General features: G+C 39.6%; 1 protein-coding gene across 1 annotated transcript in view; it reads right to left on the reverse strand.

Moving 5' to 3' along the window:
- BMX (BMX non-receptor tyrosine kinase) overlaps positions 1 to 25,577 on the reverse strand; it is a 44,595-nt gene that overhangs the window by 5,901 nt on the left and 13,117 nt on the right. The window contains 14 exon segments of the mRNA XM_020912832.2: positions 567 to 685; positions 2,351 to 2,415; positions 3,361 to 3,577; positions 4,936 to 4,980; positions 4,982 to 5,105; positions 5,980 to 6,054; positions 8,466 to 8,593; positions 11,341 to 11,420; positions 12,874 to 12,928; positions 15,282 to 15,335; positions 16,003 to 16,074; positions 17,567 to 17,742; positions 21,825 to 21,889; positions 24,065 to 24,184. Of these exon segments, the coding sequence (XP_020768491.2) occupies positions 567 to 685; positions 2,351 to 2,415; positions 3,361 to 3,577; positions 4,936 to 4,980; positions 4,982 to 5,105; positions 5,980 to 6,054; positions 8,466 to 8,593; positions 11,341 to 11,420; positions 12,874 to 12,928; positions 15,282 to 15,335; positions 16,003 to 16,074; positions 17,567 to 17,742; positions 21,825 to 21,889; positions 24,065 to 24,184 (1,395 nt within the window).

Consider the following 25,577-nt stretch of genomic DNA (forward strand, 5'->3'; position numbering starts at 1 on the left):
CACGGCAGCACTCTAATAAAACTTCCCTTATAGAAACAGGCCACTGGAAATGGTCCTGCGTGATGGTTTACTGACCCCTCATCTAAATGATGAATTTTAACAAAGACACTAGCTGAAATTGGGATGGGCCAAAGAAAGTGCTAACTCATGCCCCCCGCCCCCCCAAATTGGTCAACTCAGAATAATGGTTATCATGCCCCTTTCATGCAGAAAGCTGATGACTTCGTTTTAAGCCCTTCAATGTTTTATACTTCATGCAAACTGGGTTTTAGTTTTCAGTGACTCCTTTTTGAAAACTGAAAATCTTCAGTGCAAAAAGCTTTTAGTCCTTTTGATTCTTATGAGGAGGTGTTAGCAACACGCCAATTATACAATAAGTGGCAGACATCCTAACACCGACCCAAGAAAGGGTCACCATCAGTGTCTTCAATCCCTTGCTTATCTCTGGGTATACAGGTAATTTTGTAAGTGCTCAGAGGGTTTGCTGAAAATGGATGTTGCTGCTATGTGGTTTCCTGTTGTGGAAGCCAGCTTGTGAAATGGGTCTCGTGTGGCCACATTCTTACCGAACGCCCATACGTCTGACTTGCTGCTGTATTTGAAGTAGTGAAACACCTCTGGGGCTGACCACTTGACTGGAAACTTTGTTCCTACGGAACTGACATACTGGTCATCAAGAACATACCTGTAGGGGAAAACATCAACACAGCCCTTACGCCACTTGGCTGTGCCCGGTGGGAAGCCCTCTGCTGGCCGAGGCAGGACTTGCAGCCATCCGGTCTCAGCCGAGGGCCTCGATTTTCTGGATCTTTCCGTTTGTGAGCTTAGCTAGAGGCTGCTTATGACTTGTAAGCATCTTAAAAATATGATATCTAGTTTTGAAAATACCAAAATCTGAATGCAAAGTATTTGGTAAATATAAAATATTTTTTAAAAAACGTAAAAGTGAAATCACTCTGAATCCCACCCCAAGGATAGTCATGCTACCACTTAAGATACATTTCTGCTTGTACTTTCCAATCTTTTTTTCTATATATAATTTGAACAAAATTGGGTTTCTGTTGTACTGAGGTTTGCTTTCATTTTTCCTTTAATGGCATATCGAGAACATTTCCCCCATGGTTACGTTTTCTTCTGCAGCATCGTGTTTAATGGCTGAATAGTCTTCCCTCTTACGGATTAATGTAATTTGTTTAACTGTGTAAGTTGCTTCTAATCTTCTGCTGTTGTAAGCAATGATGGACAACAATATCTTATGATGATATCAAGATGATAAAAGTATATGCTCAAGGATATACAGTATACTTTTGTTTACAATATTTAGGGGTTCCAGAAGAGGAGCAGCTTTTCATAACGAATTTTGAAGAAAACTTAAAAAAAAAAACACAGGTCTTCCTATGGTGTTTTTAGGGACATGTTTGCTAAATATAGGGCTGGCTTTGGTCAACTCTTCAGATCTCTTTGAAACTATATTATCCCTCCTCAGAATTACATGTGTTTATGTTGAATTGGCACAACTTTATAGCTGTATTTTGTCTCAATGGCAGGGACATCTGCTTGCCCTCTAGACTCAACTGTGGGCATTTTGAGGGCAGGGATTAACCCATTTATATTAGTATCTCCCACAGGGCCTAGGCATTAGGCACTCAATAAATGTTTGTTGAATGGAAAGGCTACCAGATGTGTCTTTATTTCCTGTATAAAACCATGAAAATTGGCTCTGAGGCTTAAATAGTAAGAAGATTCAGAATTCAGGAAATGGAAGATTCTTCTTAAACTGCTGTCACAATCAAACTAATTTTTCAAATCCTAAAGTGTTGCTAGAATGCCAAGAGAATCTGAGTCTACTGCCTTACCTGATGCTACAGAAAATTTAATAAAAGACAAGAAAAATTTTCCTAGTGTTAATGCTGTGCCTATTTGAGCATATAGTATTAAGAAAAAACCAGAATGGGCTAAAGGAGCCATCATACACACACAGAAACACACACACACACACACACTGTCTCTCTCTCTCTCTCCCCCTGCCCCCCCCCCCCAAATCAAGGCTTTTTAAACTTTTCTTGTTTTTTTTCCTGGCTGTAACGGTTGTATTTGAATATTTAGGATCTTTTGTGGATTTATTTACATTTAGAAAATATTTATCAAGGTTTTGAAAGAATTAAGAGAGACTAGGGATAATTTCTGAAGAACAATTCTATTTTTATCAGTGAAGAAATGAGTGTTCCGAGGTAGTGTGAGTGAGGAGATCCAGGTTTCTGAGCCCCCAATTCAGAGCAGGTTTTGTATCCCCATTTAGATGTGAATGGAAATCCCTCTTTCACTGGTTGCCCTTTTGGAACTGGCTTACCTCGTCATCCCAAAGTCAGAAACCTTCACAGAGAGATCACTGTCTACCAAGCAGTTCCGAGCAGCCTTTAGAGGGAAAACAAAATTACCAATAGTGAAAATGACCAAGAATCCCCTGACATCAAAATCACACATTCTCCTTCTCTTTGGGACAGTTGTCAGCAAAATCTAAGATATCGCAACCCCAAATGCTGTATTTAAAAGGAAACATCTAGAGTATAGATGTTGTCTTTTTTCCTTTGCAATTTTCAATCTTTCAAAATGAAAATGTGCTCACAGAAGTATTTTCCCTCAAGCATTCATCCTTGTCAAACAGTATGAGAGGTATTAGACATAAAACACAGAACCTGAACTCATCAACAAGGGAAAAATCACGTCTATGGGTTCCCTCTCCATTGCCAGGACCCTGTGTGTTAACAGGTGCTTAGAAGGTGTAAATGCAGCACTGAGAATCCAGAATGCACCTGCCTAGCGTGCATGGCACGTTTGGTGTTTAGCACCAGAAAATCTCTAAAGATCAATCAATACCAGTGTAAATCAAGCAGAATACTCTCCATACCCACCCTGACTCAAAGATGCATGCATTTCATTTCTTGTATTTTCAGTTATCGTATTAAATTATTGCTTTAGCACTAAATCCTTCCTGGAGTAAAGGTTAGCTTGGGTTAAGTGGTTCTGGGAAACACTAAATTGACCAGTCTTTCCTTTGCATCTGTTTTCCATTATACTAAACCTAACTACATAGACCTTGGTGGCTTCTTTAGAAATTCTTTCTATACTTGAAGTATTATTTTGAATTGTGATTTTTATCACAAAAGTGTCATGTGCTTAAGCAAATGAGCAAAATATTGGTCGGTCAGAAAGTTCGTTTGGGGTTTTTTGTAACATCTTATAGAAAAACTCAAATGAATTTTTTGGCCAAGGCAGTGTAAGTGAAGATGCTGTCTTTGCTGTCCCTCCCAATGGCCGCATTGCTGGAGACGGGAGCTGGAGATGGCTTTCTTTCCTTACCAAGTCCCGATGTATGAATTGGTGGCTCTCCAAGAAGGCCATGCCTTCACAAACATCATAGCACATTTCTAAGAGCTGGGAGGGTTCAAGTCTTTTTCCATGACTCTTCAGGTAACTCAGTAAGCAGCCATTGGTTATATATTCAGTCACTATGTATATAGGGTATCTCTTTGAACACACTCCGTAGAATTTCACCAGCTTGGGATGGTTGAGTTTCCTGGAAACAACAGATATTCAAAGTTCAATACTGAATTTCCATACACCATTTTCCAGATGTCCTGAAAAAGAATCACTGTCAGATTTTTGTTTGTTTTAATTTCTGCCCTTATACTGGAACAGAAGAAAGGGGAAAGTTCAGGATCTGATTCTGGGAGCATTAGCCTTTGGAGGCAGAAAAATGCTGGCTGCTATTGGACACTGACAACCTCAGCATCCATTAAGCTGCTTTGGGTGCTTGTTCAACTTTCCTGCACAGAATCAGGGAAGCAATGGTCTGTCTGTTACCTCAGAAATCCTGCTTAGTCTTGTAGCATCTGGAGAACTTCTACGACTGATTTGGAGGACGCTATATCCTAAGAGCCGTCACTTCCATTTTAAAGCATCTAACTTTGATGTCTAAACATTTCATTAAAAAAAAAAGAATATGAAGGTAAAATGAAAACAGTTGTCAGAGATGTGAGATTAGTTGTGATTTTCCATTCTTTTAAAAAAGCTTCATTTTGAGTTATTGTGGTGTCATTTTTTGTTAATAGATTTAGAAAATAGTAACTACATGACAAGGGCTTCCCAGGTGACTCAGTGGTAAAGAATCCTGCCTGCCAAGCAGGAAACATGGGTTCCATCCCTGGGTCAGGAAGATCCCCTAGAGGAGGGCATGGCAACCCACTCCAGTTTTCTTGCCTGGAGAATCCCATGGACAGAGGAGTCTGTGAGCTACAGTCCATGGGGTCACCAAGAGTCGGACATGACTTAGCAACTAAACAACAACAACAACCACATGACATAGCACTTCTAGTAGGTCCTCACAGCTATTATGATGTTCATCAATTACTCCTTATGTAATTGACCTGCTTTTATCAATTAACAGGATGATTCTTTTTTTTCTTTTCCATTATGGTTTATTACAGGATATTGAATATAGTTCCCTGTGCTATATAGTAGGACCTTGTTGTTTATCCATTCTGTATGTAATAGTTTGCATCTGCATTTGCATTTTGCATCCCAAATTCCCACTCCATCCCTCCCATTTCCCCTCCCCCCGGCATGTCTGTTCTCTATGTCTGTAAGTCTGTTTCTTTTTCATAGGTAAGTTCATTTGTGTCACATTTTAGATTCCACATATAAGTGATATCATATGATATTTGCCTTTTTGTGTCTTCACTTAATATGCTAATATCTAGGTCTATCCATATTGCTGCAAATGACATTTTTCATTTTTTATGGCTAATATTCCATTATATATTCTATGATATGTGGACTCTTGATTCAGGCCTTAGAGATGTTAGGGACAGACCTGTTAGCATGAATGTCCTCTCATGGTGAGGACTAAACAACAATTCCTTAGAAGAAACTTACATCATGGTCTGGGCCTCCTGGAAGAATTCATCTTCTGACATGGAGCTCCTTGATCACCTTCACAGCAACATCACCCTGCCCCTTCCACTTGCCCAGATGGATCGCTCCAAAGTGGCCACTTCCCAGCTCCTTCAACAGGGTAATCTCTTTACTTTGCAGTTCCCAGATTCCTAATGAAGCAAGACAGGCACACTTTAGGATGAGAATAGAAGGGTTTGAGGCTAACAGCTTCTCAAGTGACTTCCTCTGCAGTGAGAATTTAATATTGACAACATGAAGAACAGCCAGACTTTTTAAAAAAGTTGCTCACTTAAAAAAGAAAACTGTTAGTTATGTGATCTTATGACCTGTTAAACCACATGACAATGCCACCAGAACAGTATTGTTCCTGAAGTAGCTACAATTAGTAACAAGAAAGATTAGAGTTAAAAAACCTTTACCAACCAGAGGTATGTTGGAAAGACTTGATGTGTCTAGTGCCCTTAGCTTGGTGAAATAACATTACACTTTCTTATAAAAGAAATTAAACTCTGATCCGGGAGGGTGTCATCATTGAAAGTAAATTTACTGGGGGGAAAAAAGGAAGACAGGAAGCAGATCCCTGTTCAGATAGTGCCAGGGAGGGCCTCAGCTCTAACATATTCATTCATTTTCTTGAACAAACTAACATCTTTTGTATCCTCCCAACCTAATTTTGTAATCTCCCTAGCATACCAAAAAGATGGATCCACTGCCTGTCCTTTCTTATTCTGGGATTCTGTTCCTGATCATGGCCTAGTTTGCAACCTTGTGTACTTAGGATAATGACAGTCTCCCGGATCAGAGTTTAATTTGTTTTATAAGAAAATGTAATGTTATTTTACCAGGCTAAGGGTACTAAGCATAGTAAGGATTCTTTACCACTGAGCCACCAGATATATAATATATAAACATGTATGTATATATACATATAAATATATATATAGTATGTATATATACATATAAATATATATATATTTAAACCAAAAAATATAGGAGTTTAAGAGCACAAGGACATGTCCATACCGCTTCCCAAGGACACAGAGATGGGAACCTTATTGGCCTTGGTCGACACAGGGTGGCGGAGTCGTGTGATCATGCCTGCAATGAAATTGGCAACATTATCATCACATGATCACATTGTATCACATCACATTACATTACATTGGTTCACATATCTGCTTCTGCTCTGTCTAGAGGAGCTGGAAAAAAAGCACAGAGTTCAGGATGTTCTCATGCAGAAAGAGAATCTATTCTGACCATATTCGTCCTGTAAAATTAATTTGCTGGACTTGACTAATTAGTTCTATATAAAGCAAAAACTAAAAGTGTAAAACTACTTTATGTGATTTTCAAAAATCTCATCAAAATTAGTTTCTTGATGGAATCTGTTTTAAAATTTTTACCATTTTTATTTTGCTGACTTTTTTCCTTTTTGATTATTGTGTTATTAGCTGGCCATCAACTATATTTTAAATTGAAGTACAGTGGATTTACAGTACTACATTAGTTTTTGGTGTACAGCCTAGTGATTCAATATTTTTATAGATTATACTCCATTTAAGGTTATTACAAAATAATGGCTATATTTCCCTGTGCTGTAATATATCCTTATAACTTATTTATTTTATACATAGTAGTTTGTATCACTTAATCCCCTACTTGTCTTGCCCCTTCCCTCTCTCTCCCCACAGTAACCACTAGTTTGTTCTCTATATCTCTGAGTATTCATACATTTGTTTTATTTTTTAGATTCCACGTATGTGATAACAAAGTATTTGTCTTTCTTTGTATGACATTTCACTGAACATAAACCTCTGGTCCACCGACTTGTTGCAAATGATAGAATTTGACTCTTTTTATGACTGAGTAATGTTCCATTGTATATATGTACCACATCTTCTTTATCTGTTCATCTGTTGATGGACACTTAGGTTGCTTCCATATCTCGGCTATTGTAAATAATATGTCTATGAACATGGGGTTCATATATCTTTTCAAGTGAACATTTTTATTTTCTTTTTATATATACCCAGGAATGGAATTCCTGAATCATATGGCAATTTCTATATATATATTTCAGCAGTCAATCAGGCAAAATTAAGAAGAGTGATAGTACCCAGGGTCAGTGAGAATGAAGTGTTGCTCTTGGCGGGAGTGTACATTTCTGAAAAGCATTTGACAGTACCTCAATTTTAAATGTTCTTAACCATTATCTCAAATTCTTTTAGGGATTTTGGCTACAGAAACACCCATACAGGTGCACAAAGCTATATTTACTGCAACAGCCAGTATTATGGGAAAATATTGTATATACTCCAACTGCTTATCAGTGTAGGATTAGGTGAAAAATTATGGAGTAATTCTACACTAGAATTCTCTTTTAACATAACAGACTCAACTATATGCATGTGCATGGAAAAACCTCTAAGATGCTGAGTAAAGAAAGTAAGCTGAAAAGTAGTATGTGTAGAATGATCTCATCTCTGTAAACATATAATGTGTATACATACACACATATATAATATATATACATATATAATGAATATGTTAGTATCAACGTAGAAAAAAAATTCCTTCAGAATAGACACTGACTTGTTCATGCAGGTTATGTCTCTAGTGATGCACATTTATATATTATTTGAATTTTGCAATCATTTTCTATAGGCAGAAAAAAACCCTGCAAATATTTTAAAAGGGAATCTCTACTTCTAAGTCTCCGAACTCACTCAGCTTTGTTTTTTTCTGGCATTGTAGAGTGTATAATGTTATAGTCCAGGAAATGTAGGTTAAAAACCACACAGCAGGGCTTCCCTGGTGGCTCAGTGGTAAAGAATCCGCCTGTCAGTGCAGGAGACACGAGTTTGATCCCTGATCCAGGGGGATCCCACATGTCGCAGAGCAACTAAGCCTGTGTGCCACAATTATTAAGCCTGTGCTCTAGAGCCCAGGAGCCACAACTGCTGAAGCCCGTGCACCCTAGAGCCCATGCTCCACAACAAGGGAAGTCACTGCAGTGAGCAGCCCACGCGCTGCAACTAGAGAGCAGCCGCTGCTGACTGCAACTAGAGAAAGCCAGTGCGGCAACAAAGAGCCGGCACACCCCAAATCAGTGAATACACACACACACAACCCCACACAGCAGGCATAGGGCTTGGGAGCGTTTTTTCCCTACTTTCGGTTCCTTATATAGTTGAGAGTATTGGGGGAGCGGGAGGGGTAAATTAGGAGTTGGAGTTTAGCAGATACACACTACTACATGTAAAACAAACAAGGTCCTACTGTATAGCAGAGAACTATATTCAGTATCTTATAATAACCTAAAATGGAAAAGAATCTGAAAAAGAATATATATATATATTTATATATATATATAACTGAATCACTTTGCTGTACGCCTGAAACACTGTAAATCAACTATTCTTCAGTGTTAAAAAAGAGAATTTGGAGGGTCAGTAATGTCCAAGAAAATTTCTATTTATCAACATAAAAGAAAAACTGAACCAAGTTACCTGCTGAATTGTGTTGATGATAGTGAATAAGCTTCGGAATGGAATCAAAACAGTAGTTTTCTGCCAGGTACAATTTGTTTTCAGCATTTGTATGCACATGGTAATGTTTGACAGTTCCTTTTTTATCACTAGTAAGGAAGAAAAAATGTTAGAATGTTTTGAATCAACAACTGAAGCTTGATTAAATAATGATTAAATCATTATCTTAGGTACATTAGCAGATTTTGAAGAGGGAAGTCAGAGACAGTTTCTCAGTCTTGACATCCGGTGTTTTTTCTGGAGGTTACATGACAGTCCATAATTATGTAAGAGAGCTCCTCTCTGAGCTCAGCGGATCCTTTGTGCTCATACAGAATTCACCTATCATAAGATTGCCCCTTTCTATACTGTTCTTCCCTTAGTAAGTATAAAGCAGCCATATTCCTTTGATGATTGAGAGCCCTGCAGTTTTTAGGATCATTATTCTGAAATATCAGTTCTCTTTTAGGATAATAATGGAGATTAAAATGTAGGAAGAAATGGTCATTAGGCTGTGGGTGGAGGCTCTTTTGGAAATGGAGTGTACAGGATGGAGTGGGTGGGAACAGCCTTTAATTCCTCTTGTGAACTTGTACCTTTTCCACATAAAACATTCTTTTTCTTTTGCTCTACTTGTAGGAAATAGTGGTGAATTGATGCATGTTGATTTAGGATAACCAGCAGTGATGTGGCCTGTCTTAGATTTTAGAGTATGGCGTGGCATTCCAGGCTTCCCTGGTTTCTCAGGCAGTAAAGAATCCGCCTGCAATGTGGGAGATGCAGGAGACAAGGGTTCAATCCCTGGGTTGGGAACCTCCCCTGGAGAAAGGAATAGCTACGACTCCAGTATTCTGAAGAATCCCATGAACAAAGGAGTCTGGCAGGCTACAGTCCATGGAGTTGCAAAGAGCTGGACATGACTGAGCGACTAAGCATGCGTGCACACACACACACACACACACACACACACACACATACTCACAGAGCAGTCCAGAACTGGGTTTTGAGTAGAGTTCTGTTGCTGGCTAGCTACCTCATCCAGTTGTTACAAAGTTCAGATGAGATTATGTACATATCAGTTTGCACTATACTTGGCACATTAGAAATTATTAATATATTCTTGTTGCTATAATGCCACCCTTACTAGAATTGTAATTATAGAAAGAGAAAGGATGCTTTTTTGTTGCAAATGGCTCATCGGCTCTTGGTCTTAGAATCAAATTCAGCCCACTGATGATGTTTCATAAAAGAAGCCTTCTGTAGTCATTCACTGGGATTCTTTTCATTTGATTCCTCATCTGTTTGCTGACTTTTTTCTCCCTGGCCACCTTCAAAAGTGAATCTGGTGTCAAGAAGCTTAACTAAAAGGACTTTTGACATCAGATTTGGCTGAAACTGGAGGGCCTGAGGGCCACAGAGATTTTGATATTCAGTGATCCAAGCCTTCTCCACCTTCTTACTGGGTTGGCTTTAGTCACCACCCACATTTGCAACTTTATACATGAGGTGCACCAAGAATGTGGCTTCTAGCATTGAAAGATGCCATGCGGATGTTTATGGTACATGCTGTTATCTCAAACTGGAGGTAGGCACTCTGTGAAAACATTCCCGAAATAAAATAACTTTTACATTAATTATTTTAAAAATACATATATGCAACACGAGACAGAGCATATTGAGAAACCACCAAGGCCCTTCAATCATTCAAGGTTATTCAATCCAACAGTTAAGAAAGGGTCACATACGTAGAGATTTTTTTTTTCAAATGGTCCTAATCAAGATCTGACCAGATTTCAGCGAAGACACAGGGATATGGTTGAGAGAACATGAACATGAACTCAGCTGTTGAAGGTCTGGCTTCAAGTCGGTCATTTATTACTTTTGAGGGTGGATCTTTGTAAGCTCTGTTTGAACCACAATCCTCTCATGTAAAATGGTGCAAGAAAAACAGCTTTCCTGTTTGCTTCACAGGATGTTTAGAAGGAACAGAAAGGCTAACAACCAATGGGAAAGTGGCTTATAAAACTCTGGAGGGGGATCCTGATATTGTTGATGACAACTTGCTTGAGATGACTGTGGGGGCCTTATATACACCTAAGTGTTGGGATGGAAGTAGTGGGGCAGCTCATATTACTTTTTCCAAACAATAACAATAATAGTAAACACTTATTACTATGTGCCAGGCACTGTTCTGATCCAATTTGTGAATTAACCCATTACATCCATAGAACATAGTAATTGTTATTATGTCCACTTTTCAAATGAGGAAGTTGAGGCACAGAAATTAAGTAACTTGCTTAATGTCATAATGTTTTGGAATGGCAGAGTCAGGATTTGGACTCAGAGGTGCAGTTTCACACCAGAACTCTTAACCCCACCAATAGGACAGTATCCTAGAAAGAAGCCATTGGTGAAAACACTGCTACACTCAATCAACCTCCTGCTCCCACTGGAAAGACACTAAAAACCAGACGTTGGGGTAGGTTTCTCAGTTCAGTTGGTGGCTAGAACCAAGAGTGTAGAGGTGCCATTGCTATTTTTTCTCTCTTTCTAGGCTCAGGATGAATCAAGGGGGAATAATGCAGCATTCCTTTAATAAGCAATTCCTGAGGCAGTCCATATACTGGGCAATACTCTGCTGCCTGCAATGGGTAGGAGCGAATCACCCAGAAAATAGCCTCTTGAAAGTAGTGGGGGTGGGGGAATGTAACTACAAATGGTCACATTCAACAGAAATACTTTGATTCCAAATTCCAGAGTTGAAAGATAGGGTCTTATCGCAAAATGTAACCGAATGACCAGGATATTCAAAGAACATAAACAAGAAGATAAAAAAAGAAATTCACATCGTACTTACTTCATAGCCTTACTAAACAAGGACACTGTGTACATTCCCGCCTGGCTGGAGTTTCTAACCATAAATGCTCCTTCTTTCCCCTAAATAGAAAGGCAAATGTGGAAGGGACAGAAAACATTTTCATTATTCTTGAAAATGACTTGTGCTGGTAGGTGGTAGGAAAATAGATCTTTTAGATCCACTTTAAATGTCATTGACAGCACAGATTGCCCATCAGTTGGCACAGAAAGAACTCCCACTTTAGCTTCCCTCTTTCTCTCATTCATTGTCTTTATAGATTTACCTAATGTGCCTCAACTCTTCCTCTCCAGTTAATTTGTAACCTGTGATACTTTTCCCTGTTTGGTGTTTGTGCAAGCCTAACATTTTAATCTTTCGGAAGTAAAATTTAAAGCCAGCTATCCAGATGGTAAAGAGTCTGCTTGCAATGCAGGAGATATGAGTTTGATCCCTGGGTTGGGAAGATCCCCTGGAGAAGGAAATGGCAGCCCACTCCAGTATTCTTGTCTGGAGAATTCCATGGATAGACCATGGGGTCACAAAGAGTAAGACTTCTATCACCATATCATGCCCCTGGAACATTTTAGAAAACCAAGGATGCAGAACAAATCATTTGTTAAATTTATGCTCAACTTGCCTTGCTTAATGTGCTGATTCTAAGCAAGTTTAGATTGAGACAAAGTGGATTTTAAAACTGTGAATGTGAAAAAATACTGAGTTAGATAGTGGTCACCACCTTCTCGCTATTACCCCTCAAAGAAATAGTTGGTGTGCTGTATTAGGTTGAACTATAGCAAAGTGTCATTTTTGTAGGTCAAAAGAGTTTGCCATTGGTAAGTCCATTACCAGCTAGTAACAAAATCTGATAGATTTACTCCCCATTACAGCTGCTGTACTCTGGTTTAGGTGCTAATGGTTTTTGTGACAGAATTGAAGTATGAGGTACAGATGGCCCCCAGTAAGTCTTCTCTTTGTATATTCCTGCTCCGGGCAGTCCCCTCCCACATTGACTCTGGGCGGGGTCATGTGATTTGCTTTGGCCAGTGGGACAAAAGCTGAGACTCCATAATTACTTGCCCCGAACTGTGAGGCTTGGTCTCTTCAACCACTGCCTTGAGATCACCATGCTGTGAGGAAGCCCGCGTTAGCCACATGGAGATGGAACATGGTACCCACCCTGGTTGACTACCCCTGCTAACCTCACTCTTAGTCAATCCACAAGCTAAAGGCAGCTACATGAGTGAACCTAAGCAAAACCTGCAGAAAAACTGCTGGCCCAGCTGCCTCACAGAATGGTGAGGAATCATACATCTTATTTCCAGCCACTAAATTTTTGAATGGTTTATTATAGAGCAAAGGGAATAGAGGAAGGCTAGATGTGAAGGGCCTGGTAACCCATAAGCTGAACAATTAACACTATGATGTCTGGACTGTATAATTAACAATAGGGTTTCTGTGAGCAGTGCATTACCCTCTGAGCCCAACAACAGAAAGACATTCTTTAGAGGCTATTTTAAAGATGAAACTACTTACCTTTTGTCTCAGTAACTGCTCCGATTGTGACCTGGAGATGTTACCTGCAAACCAGCTACAATAGAAAAGAATTCCATTTTGAGAATGAATAGTTTTTAATTGCATAACTTGTCACTTAACTTTCTCATCTATAAAATGAGGCATTGGCTTAGATCAGGGGTTTCCAAACTTGGCTGCTGAAGTGAATCACTTGAAGAGCTATTTTAAAAATTCAGATTCCTGAGTCTCTGCCACCCAGTTGTGATTCTGGGGGTGGGGCCTACATATCTTTCCTGATTGTTTCCCCAAGGCACACCTCTCACCCCTCTTTGGAATCTAGAAATGATGGAGACAGAGACTGTCTGTATGGTCACAGCTGGGCTTTCTGAATCAAAGGAAGCCTTCCAATTCATCTAAATACTAAAGACTAAAACCCATGATGAGAGGTTCACTCCCATTGGTTTAAATCTTTGTCAATTGTTAAAGTGCAATTATCTTTGGATAATTTTTGTGCTAGTCTTTCTCAGTCATTTTTATCTTAGTTTGAATGATTCCAGCAGGTGCCTTCTGGAGGGTAAATGTAGGGGAAGTAGAGGTGGTGACATGTTCTTTGAAAAAGCTCTCACTACACTTGTAGCCAATGAATCAATAACAGAACTCATACAAAAACAAAGCTAGTAGTATGTTTTCTCCTAGTGTCCCACTGACTTAGCCACTGTCAGGTAGCAGGTGTCTGAGAGATGCAGTCTGCCTTACTACTCCCACCTTTCCTTAATGCCAGCCTCTAAGTCCCCGGTGGCTCAGATGGCAAAGAGTCTGCCTGATGTGTGGGAGACCTGGTCCCCAGGTCGAGACGATCCCCTGGAGAAGGAAATGGCAACCCACTCCAGTATTCTTCCCTGGGAAATCCCATGGACAGAGGAGCTTGGCAGGCTAAGTCCATGGGCTCACAAAGAGTCGGACAGGATTGAGCAGGTACACTACAGCTAAGTCCAGGAGATGATTATTTGTGCCTAATTGTTGTCCAATGATAGAATCTTAAATTTTGGAAAGGACCTTAACAGCCACTTAAGACCACTCTGTCTCTGTGTAATTGAGGTGATCACACATTCTTACTTGCCCAGAGGAGTCCACTTTATGTCTCTATGGTCCTATGTCTTTGTCTTATGTCCAGGTGTAACACTGAACAGTGCATTCTTCCTCTTCCTAAAGTATCCTAGTTCGAATGTTCAATGATAAGGTCACCCTCGAAATAGGAATCTCCCAACATAAAAATGCTCTGATATTCAAGGCTCAGTTGTGCTACCATGTAAAATTACTGCATCATAACTAACTTCAAAATTGGACTCAAAGCTAATAAGAGCCTTCAAAAATCATCCTGATGAGGGCCTCCAGGAAAGAAATAATCAGCAGAAATGTCATAGGCTGTACCTATGAAGACAAAGCAAAATGAAGGGACGGGGGTCAGCTATGCAATAAATCCCAAGAATTTGCGCAGCCAATTTAGATCATCTAGATTGGGGGGAAGTATATTGATGAGGATGATAGAGGGGAGTGAAAAAGCTGGCTTAAAACTCAACATTCAGAAACTAAGATCATGGCATCTGGTTCCATCACTTCATGGCAAATAGAAGGGGAAAAGTGGAAGCAGTGACAGATTTTATTTTCTTGGGCTCCAAAATCACTGCAGACAGTGACTGCAGCCATGAAATTAAAAGATGCTTGCTCCTTGGAAGAAAAGCTATGACAAACCTAGACAGTGTATTAAAGAAGCAGAGATATCACTTTGCCAACAAAGGTCTGTCTAGTCAAAGCTGTGGTTTTTCCAGTAATTTGTACACGACTACTATCGTGTGATGTGATGTGAGAGTTGGACCATAAAGAAGGCTGAATGCCAAAGAATTGATGCTTTTGAATTGTGGTGCTGGAGAAGACTCTTGAGAGTCCCTTGGATGGCAAGGAGATCAAACCAGTTGATCCTAAAGGAAATTAACCCTGAATATTCATTGGAAGGACTGATGCTGAAGCTGAAGCTCCAATACTTTGGCCACCTGATGTGAAGAGCCAACTCACTGGAAAAGACCCTGATGCTGGGAAAAATTTGAAGGCAAAAGGAAAAGGGGATGGCAGAGGATAACGTGGTTGGAAGGCATCACTGACTCAATGGAGATGAGTTTGAGCATGGAGATAGTGAAGGAGATGGTGAAGGACAGGGGATCCTGGCATGCTGCAGTCCATGGGGTCGCAAAGAGTAGGATATGACTTAGCAACTGAACAACATTTTCATTAGTTTATTGTCACCCATCCTCCAGTTTCACGGCCCAGAACTTCACAGGAGTTTCTCCATGTAAATACAGTCTTTGCAGAAGAATAGAATAGAAACATCTATGTCTAGTTTTAGAGGAACACAGAGGACTTTCAAAACTTACTCATAATCATCAAGGTTTTCCTCTTCTTCAGATGAACTTGACTCAGGGGAGCCCCTTAAGAAGAGAGGAAACATGATTAATACACATACACACACACACACATAACACCAAGAAATAATCCAAGCGCCTCACAGTGCCATGTCAAATCCCACCCTGCTTTTATCCACATAAATAAAATCTGCACTGTTAGATTTCCCTTACTGCACTTGGGAAGGGGTCAGCAAAGTGAAGAGAAGGTTGCTCACAAGTTGAGCTCATGCCTGGTCTCATGAGAAATTGACTCCTTGATACAGGAGGATCCCAGGAATGTAGATTTCTTTGACTCTGTCAGAAGAGCAGACTCATGAAATAGATGAAATGCTTCAGGGACAGCTGTGATATGAAGTTAGAGAAAATCTTGGGTAGTGTATAGAGGTATTCTCAAAGAAGAGTTACTCAACACTACATTGTTTTCCCTCCGGCTCACATGCCTGAGCCAGGTAGCTTCATGTTCATGCTGACACCTGTGTATATCATGTATGATGGGTAGGAAATATCAGTGTGATCTCAGAAGTTATCCATTCAGACCACTTTCAGGGTTCAGAGAAGCAAACTCCATGTATTTGTTTGTTTTATAGTCACCTTAAAATTAAAGGCTAGTTGCAAAATTTTTACACCTGTGGTTAAGTTTTCCTGCAAATGAAAGAAATCCTGGCTGTGACAATATCTGAAGTTGATTTACCATGACATCTTTGAGGTGTTGTGATTTACCACATTTCTTTCCCTTTGATTACTGCATGCCAAATCTTCACTGCTACAAAAAAGAGAGATACAGTTCATAAATTGATATTTATTTATAAATGTTAAATGACACAAGTAATTGTTTGGATATGTTTTAGCTTTATTTAATATTGTGACCCATATATGTCACTTGGTTTGGAAATTGAAGCTAATGAGTCATTTTCACATTTTCATCCTTGGAGTGACCCCACTAAAAAGCAGTCACTTGATAGGATGCCTAAAAGAAGTGAGTTTTTAATAATGGCTCATAATAACCCCAAACAATTGAAAACTTGGATTAATAAATCATCCTGACTGGGTTTGCTCTGATTTTCTTGTATGTGTGCAAGCATTCTGTCATTAATATATTTTAATATAAGTTATTTTCCTCTTTGCTGTTATGCTTGCAAAGGAAAGTCCTGAAAATACTGAACCTTTTAACTCCATGTGGACACACACAGATCTGCAGGGTTCTCTTCATCCTCTCCACCCATCATTTTATCTCTTTTACTTGGTGTGTGAAGCAGCCCATGAGGAAGTGCCAACTTCTCCAAGTCCAAAGGCTGTTTTAGTTGGAAGGTAGGACCTATTTCCTGTTTGCCTTCACAACCCAGGCTCTTTTTCAAATCCACACTTCAGAGTGACAAGCTTCCTTAACAAGGAAGTGCTCCTCTGGCTGCAGTTCAAGGAAAGCCTGGAAAGCCCCAGCTTCCCAAAGAGCCTTGCTCACTAGTAAAGCTTTTTCCCTTCAGCTCTTCATAAGAAAGCTCTTATTTAAAAATACCAAGCAGTTTATTTAGCCTCTTTGTAGTTTTTAAGAACATGTGGAGAGTGTCCATCAGTTGTGCATCACTTAGGTTTATCCACATGATGGAATACAATATAGACATTCACAATAATCAGGTAGCTTACACAACAATGGGAATATAATGAACACTACTGAACTCTACACTGCAAAATGATGAAGGTGGTAAATTTTGTGCTGTTTTACCACAGCCAAAGCATTAAAAAATTAAAAATGTAGTATATCCTCATATGTTCAAATAGGAAAAATGTCCCAGATGTGAAGTGAAAAGTGCAAGTGGCAAAGAAGACTGTAGGTGAAGTTGTACATCCTGAGAAGGCAGCCACAGCCTCGTTTGAATACCGTCATTAGCCAGTGATGCCAAAGCACGTTGCAAAAACCTACCCACTCTAAGCTCTCTCAGATAAAGAGTATATTTTAAAGATTCGGTGTTCGGGAATGTGGGGTTATTTGGAGGAAGAAGGAAAGAAAGGAAAGGGAATAAAGTGCTCAAGTGTTGTGCACATCATTAGACGCAGTCATCCAAATGGCAAGTCTGTGGTGCTGAGTCCCAGTGGGGCCACCACCACCCTGGGCTTCTGGCTCAGACACTGAGTCTTTTCTGAGAGGGCAGCCCTGTCTCAGCTATAGCCTGTGCAGACCGTGCCGGGGCTCAGCTCCGAGGCAGTGCGGTGATGTCTACTTGACACGCTGTGCCGCGGGACTGAAAGCTGGGACTTACCTCTTCAGTTTTCTTACTTGCCACCAGTCAGGGAAGTCGTCTTTTGGAATATACTTCATGTTGATGTTTGACTGGGAGCCATAGTTTTTCTTGGAATCACTGTCATACTGGGCTAGAGTGGTACTTGAAGATGGTTCATCTACTTTGAGAATAGGAACTGCTCTAGGAATCTTCAGCTTTGGAGGACAAGAGATTCAAGTACATCACAGTGAGGCACAGATTCATGAGCTGGGAACTGACAAAGTATATCAGCTCTTAAATTAAAAAAATAGGAAGGAAAGAAAGGGGGCAGTAACTAGTTTTAGTCACAAGACATGGAGCAATTGGAACTCTCATACTTTCTTGGTTGGAGTATGAAGTGCATGACCACACTGGAAAGTTGTTTGCACATATCCTAGGACCCAGAAAGTCAATATATATGCCCAATAGTGAAACCAAAAAACATATAAAAGAATGTTCCATAGCAGAATTATTTCAATTAGGTAAAAACTGGAAATGACCTAAATGCCCAATAATAATAACCTTATTGTGGCTATAGTCGGCTAAATCATGACCTTTCCCCAAAGATGTTTATGTCCCAGTCCTGCAACCTGTGCGTATGTCACCTTACATAGTAAAACATACTTTGCAGATATGACCAAGTTAAGGATCTTGAAATGGGGTGATTATCCTGTATTACTGGGATGAGCCAGATATAATCACAAGGGCACAAGTGAGATGCAAGAAGGTCAGAGATTAGGGAGCAGGTATAAAGATGGAAACAAAGCAGAGAGGAAAGCAGATGCTACCAATGGAAAAAGGGGCCAGGAGCCAGGGAATGTAGGCAGCCCCCAGAAACTAGAAAAAGTAAGTAAATGGATTTTCCATAAAGCCTTCTAAAGGAATACAACTGTATAGACCTGGTTCAAGACCTCTGACTTTAGAACTATGAGAGAAGAACTTTGTGTTGCTTTAAGCCAGTAAATTTGTGGTAATTTGTTACAGAAGCAATAAGAAACTTATACAGCATTATATTCACACAGTGGAATTCTGTATAGCAATTGAGGATAAACTGCAACCACATACTAAACTATGAGTGAATCTTATGAGAAAATAGGCAATAAACAACTATATACTTTAAATTCCATCTATGTAAAGATCAAAGCTAGGCAAATAATCTATGATATTATATGTCAGCCTAGTGATTACTTTTGGTGGGGTGTAGTGACCCAAAGGGAAGATGGGGGTGGTCCTGGGGTTCTGAGATGTTCTGTTTCTTAATCTGAGTGTGGGTTATACAGATATGTTTGGTTTGTGAAAATTCATGAAGTTGTCCACTTAGGACTTGTATACTTGTCTAAGTGCATGTTATATATAGTTCATTAAAAATTCATATAAATATATAATCTGAATTTAATTTTTTCACATATTTTACTTTTTTCCAGGGATTGACATCCTAGACATTTTAGCTATGCTATTTATGAGCTGTGAGGTGCTTCTTTCCAAAGATGAATGCAGTAGAAATTTCCCTAAACAGAAATCTAAACAGAATGACTAGAGAGCAGATTTTAATTTTCCTCAGCTCAGTAAAACAAGTCCTCTACTGAATGATCTGGTGAAAACAAGCTTTTCACAGTATCCTCTATGATCCCTGATCACTTAGGGCAGCTTATAATCAAAACAGACTTGGGAACCCTTGGTCACTGATTTGCCCAACTGATCCTTTTCAACACATTTCACAAAGAATTCCTCATCAGAGACTAGATGCCTCATTTGGGCTCCTAAATTTTCCTCTGCTCTTGTGAAAGTGAAGTCGCTCAGTCATGTCCGACTCTTTGCAACCCCATGGGCTGTAGCCTACAGGCTCCTCCATCCATGGGATTTTCCAGGCAAGAATACTGGAGTGGGTTGCCATTTCCTTCTCCAGGAGATCTTCCCAACCCAGGGATTGAACCCGGGTCTCCCGTGTTGTAGGCAGATGCTTTACCATCTGAGCCACCAGGGAAGTCCTGCTCTTAGATTTGTTTAAAATAAACTATACTGGAGCACAATTTATATACCACATACCACCCTTTGTGGTATTCACCCTTTGTAAGAATAGGATTCAGTGACTTTTAGTAAATTTATCAAGTTGAGCAATCATCACCACCATCCAGTTTTACCATTTTCCATTACTCCTATAAGATCTCTTGGGCCAATTTCTAGTCAATCCCCATCCTGACCCTAGGTAACCACCAGTTGATCTTTGCTTATTTTGGACTTTGCTTTTAGGTGTTTTACAGAGCCATAATTTTCAAGCTTCAGAACTGAAGCATGTATCCAAACCAAAAAAAAAAATGTCACTGATAACAACATAAAATCCCCAAACCTTAATAATTCTATCAATTTCCTAGGACTGCCATAACAAATTTCTATACATTCAGTGGTTTAAAACAACAGAAATATATCCTCTTACAGTTCTGGAGACCAAAAGTCCAAAAACAAGTTTTCATCGAAAGGCTGTGGGGGAGGATCTTTGCTTGCCTCTTCCAGCTTCTGTTGGGTCTAAGCATTCTTGGCTTGTGGCATCAAAAGTCCAATATCTGCTTGGGTCTTTAAGTGGCTACCTTCTCTGTATATCTCTCTGTGTTCCCTCCTATTCTTATAGGGACATCAATAATTGAATTTATGATCTATCCTAATCCAGGATCTCATCTTGGTCCTTAACTAATTACATCTGCAAAGACCCTATTTCCAAATAAGGTCACATTCTGAGGTTTTGGGTGGACGTGAATTTGGGGAGACAAAATTCAACCTGTGACAATAATGGATTTAGTTTTGTCTTTCATGTTGGTTTACAAAAATTATATGTTGTTTTGTTTTGGCTGTGCTCCACAGTATGTAGTTCCCTGACCAGGGATGTAACCCATGACCCCTGAAATAGAAATGTAGAGTTTTAACCACTGGACCACTAGGGATGTCTGTAAAAATTATATGGTTTTTACTTTAGTTAGAAAGAGAGAAGTAAGTATGCATGAATGTGTGTAGGTGAAAATAAGTACCCAAGCCACCACAGAGCTGATGGGTGGATGGAGATGCTCCCTTCATTTCAGGTGAGCTTCCAGAAAACTACTGGGAGCCCATGTTATATGTCTCGTGGCATTTGAGGAGGCTGACACGTACCTGGGAAGCCTCAAAGCAGGAAGTTATGGCTTTGAACCCAAGAAAGCAGAGCAGAAGGATAGCCTGTACTGTGAACTTGAGCCACATACAGTTTTACTATGCAGAGAGATCAAGGCTCTGTTTATTTTCCTCTAGGCCAACTCCACCCTTGAGAGAGGGTTCGCTGGAAGCCATCTTGAAAGGAACTCTGCTCAAAATGAGTGAATGGACCCAGTAAAAAGTTGGAGGGGTAGAAACCGAAGAGCTAAGGTCAAGATATTTGCTCTGTCATAAAACTACACCCCAAGGAGAGACCCATGAAAGTCTCCCATATGATAAAGAGTCAGTGTTAGAAAACTGTCTCACCCAGAAGCCACCACTACCAAATCATGATGGGGCCAGCCACATACGACTCTTTTTCATTAGACCTTCTCTTCCTGATCCTCGATCCTGAAAGGGTCAGAAATCTTAGCCTCTCCATGACCTCTTTCCCAAAGCAGGCTGCCCTCTGATGCAGACTTGAGCTAAGGGAAGGGGGTAAGTTTTAACTTGAAATGGTGTTTGGAGTCATATGATTATAATATTGGATGGATCACTTTAGAGGCTGTTCTCATGACTAATAGTAATTGGGAAAATTTATTTCATCTGAGGTGACTGGAAGACTATGGAATCTCCAGATTCCATCCAGGAACAGAGAAGAAAGCACACTGCGTGGCTTTGAAAAGATAATGGGGGGAAAGAATTTTACTCTGCTTGTGTCCTGTGGTGTCCCATTCCTCCCCCGGGCACTTAATGAGGCAGGCTTAGCCATGCTGGTGGCAGAAGAGGAATGCCAGCCAATAGGAGCTGCTGTTCTATGTCATACCATCTTAAGGGCTTCTCCGTCTACACCATTTTTTTTTTTTTTGCGTTTACAGGTTAGAAAAAAGGCTTGGTTATCAAATGAAAAATAGAACATGATAAAATGGTTCTGTGTTTGAATTTATTATTTGCTACTGCCATGGCTATTAGCAATAGCTCACATCTCTCTCTTGCTGGGCATTCTGAATGAAGCCCATGTATTCTAGCCTTGAATTTGGCAACTCTCGATTTATTTACTATATCCTGACTGTGAAAAAAAATTGAAATGTTGACTTACCACTCTGTCTGGGAAGATGGGAACCATGTGTTTTTCTTCTTTGGGTGCAGTGTGCAGATCAGCATCTGAAGAGTAAAACCAAGTAATATCAGAAGGAAATTTAAATAAAACAAAATAAAACACCCAATGTTATGAATCAAAAAAGTGAACTAGTTAGTGTGAGCAATATTCCAGATTACATGGACTTAGATACATCTGGAGTGATTATGTTGCTCTCCTGTATGATATCCAACTCAAATACCACTTCACCGTTGATTATCAGTATCTTCCCAAGCAGATAAGAAATTCAAGTTGCTCTAAATTCTATAAGCTGATAATTTATACCACATTGCCACCTGGTATTTGAATAATAGATATCTAATCTCATTGGTTAGTGTCAGTGACCCTAGGATTCAGAATCCGTGTCTGATTCTTCTTTGATTAGCTCATACACAATGCATATAAATAGCTGATTTACAAGTGAACAAATCTATCCTAAACTTTTTCCTCTCCCTGTTCTTAGAATAATTGTGGGTTTTTCTTTCTACTCACACATGTAGATAGATATCCAGGCTGTGAGTGTGAAACCAGTATATGCCTTTTAAGTGGGGTTGCCATATGGTTTATTGACCCAGCTGGGACATTTCTGACAGTGATAGGTAGGCTTTTAATAATTATGACAGGTCCCCAGCTGAAGAATGAGACTGTCTCAAACAAACTGGAGTGTATGTTCAACTCAGTTTAGGCCATGTACTTTGGAAAGATGCCCAACTGTTTCCTTCCTCGTAGATGTGCCTGTGGGGTGCCCTGTAGCTCACAGAGGAGGAGGTTGAGGGAGTAAATTACACTTAGGCAGACAGACAATATCACAACCGCCTGTGAGCCCAACACCTCTACTAAATTCTGTGGTTTTCTTCAGAAGCCGGCAGAAAGCCTGTGGCACCCAGGACACGTGGCAGGTGCCATGCAGACAGAGGCCAGGAAGATGATCCCAGGGCAGTGCTCTCTCTAGCCTGTTATCTTGCTGTTTCTCAGGGAGTTAGGGTGAGGTCAGAGCTGGAATCTGGCCTGCTGAGTAATAATGCCGACCACAGACAGAAACACTGGGGTTAATGATTAATGTTACAAGGAAACGTTACTCTCTGGCCTTCACACTGGAGGGAAGATCCATGCACAGTACATTCTGTAAAGTTCATTGAGTCATTATCATTCATGAGTATAAAGGGCAATATGATGTAATTAAGATCAGTAAATATTCATTGTGTAGTTTCATTGAGATGGGAAACACAATGAATATTTAATCATTGATTTTGCTGTAAAATTACAAGGATTCTCAGTGAATTTGAATACTATTTCATGTTCCTGTTTGTTCTACAGTTCTTAAAGTTGTTATCATGCAGCTGATCTCATGTAATTCTTTAAAGTAGTTATAATCCAAGCATATTTTGTCCAGGTTGGTAAAACTGTTACCAAAACAAGTTCTCCTTTTTATTTATCAACAACTTAATGTTGTTAAATGATGATAAACTTCTAAAATATATGATTGTTTCATGTAAGTATCCTGGTGATAGAATGGGACTCCACAGGGCATGAGCAGAAAACAGCATAATTCTTTCCCTCCATTAGGCCTTCAAAGCCACTCAGTGGGCTTCCTGTCCCTGGATAAAGTCTCAGACAGACAGATTTCCCTAGAAATATAAGTCTGGATAGAATCTGCACATAAAGCAAACCCTACACTACCTTCTCTGTTGTTATGAGGAAATCAACAAACATATACAGAATGGCAAATCATCTTAAATTTATCTTTGAAAACTTGGCCATCCATCATTTTGGTATTCATGGCAATACTTATATTTTATCCTTTGACATATTTTTTAAAAGAATGTTGGTGTTTTTAGTTTATGAACCATGGTGATGTATGTTCACTACATTCTCCTCTTTTGGAGTTTATCTTAAACCAGGAAGAATTTTGGAAGGAGATAAACAGCTCCTTTCTTGATTTATGATTTCCCTTTAAAAACATTTCTCATGACATGAATGAATGGCAGATGTTCGTGTTGTTATTATTTTATGGAACATGACTCAGTTGACTCTGGAACTATGTTTGATTTGTCAGATAGCATGTTCAAGGCTGAGTATGCACGATGCCAACCCATCTGGCACATTTCGTTTCCCGAACTGGCAAGCTGTTCGGCATTTGCCAGTTTTGCCTAAAGGGCGTTGTCCACCCAGGGCCCAGCCCAGCAGGGGAGTCACGTTACATGCTTCCCAGAGAGCACATCCTGGGGCCGCTTTGCAGCTCTGCTGGCAGCACAGGAACTTCCCGTCCACGAAGAACCCACTGTGGTACTTGATCAGCAGGTGGGGGTTGCCCCTTATCTCTGGGGAGCAGGCAGGCAGAGAGCACAGCATGAGCCAATGGTGACCCAGGAGAAGAAGCACATTCAGTAAGTGCGGTCATCATAAAACAATGAACACCTCATTTGGCCAGCAACCAGCCTAAGAGCAAATGGTTCCTAAAGGATGTAAGTCTTTCACTCAGAAGTTGAAAAGCTGAAGAGAAAAGTCTAACCATGTTTATAGTGAGAACACACAATAACTTACATCAGGCTTAAAAAAAATACCTACTAGAAAATACATATACACATCAGCTTGGTGTTAGGATTTTAGAGTAGGACTAGATCTTAACAAGAAGAAAAGAAATTTGCAATAAACATATACTCCTCCTTCCACTTTTTATTTTGAAACATTTTAAGTGTACAGAAAAAGTTGCTAGAATAGTGAAGGAAATGTCCATATATGCTTCACACAGGTTCACCTATTTTTAAATGTTTGTCGCATTTGTTTCTTCTTATTCTCTCTTTTTACATACATATTATTATTATTAAAATCTTAACATTATTTTGCTTGACCATTTGAGAGTAAGTTGCAAATAATAACTGCAATCATAAATAATGTCACCCATTATGAAACAGATCACCAGCCCAGGTTGGATGCATGAGACAAGTGCTCGGGCCTGGTGCACTGGGAAGACCCAGAGGGATGGGGTGGAGAGGGAGGTGGGAGGGGGGACCGGGATGGGGAATACATGTAAATCCATGGCTAATTCATTTCAATGTATGACAAAAACCACTGCAGTGTTGTAAAGTAATTAGCCTCCAACTAATAAAAATAAATGGAAAAAAAAAATAAAATCCAAAAATAAATAAATAAATAATACCCATTAATACTTTAGCATGTAACTTCTGTTAACAAGGACATTCCCTTATATAACCGTAATACAATGATCAATTCAAGAAATTTAACATTGATACCATACTATTAATATATATTTTGTATTTAAAATTTTTCCAGTTTTTCCAATAATACCCTTGGTAATCATTCACTTTTTTTTTCTGATCAAGGATCCAATCTAGAATCATACATGACATTTAGTTATCTAGTTTTTGTTGATCTAGAACAGTTCCTTGTCACTTCTTTGTCTTTTGTGACTTTTGACCTGTTTCCACAAAGGATTAGATGGGAATATAATACTAAGGAATATGGGACTACTTTTCTAAGAGTATGTGTGTATTTTTAAAAAATGTGGGAATAGGGCAATGTTGAATGCAAAGAAATGAAGTTCCAATATTGGAGTATAATACTGTGTCTGCAACAAATTCACCTCTCTCAAAATGCAGCAGAGAAATCTACAAGGTCTTAGTAGACAATAGTTCAAGAAGAGTCTCCAGGTAGGGAGGGCTGGTCTAGGTGCGACTTAAACTCCTTCCTTCT

The sequence above is a fragment of the Odocoileus virginianus genome, unplaced genomic scaffold (genome assembly GCF_023699985.2).
Source record: "Odocoileus virginianus isolate 20LAN1187 ecotype Illinois unplaced genomic scaffold, Ovbor_1.2 Unplaced_Scaffold_6, whole genome shotgun sequence".
NCBI classification, from domain to species: Eukaryota; Metazoa; Chordata; class Mammalia; order Artiodactyla; family Cervidae; genus Odocoileus; species Odocoileus virginianus.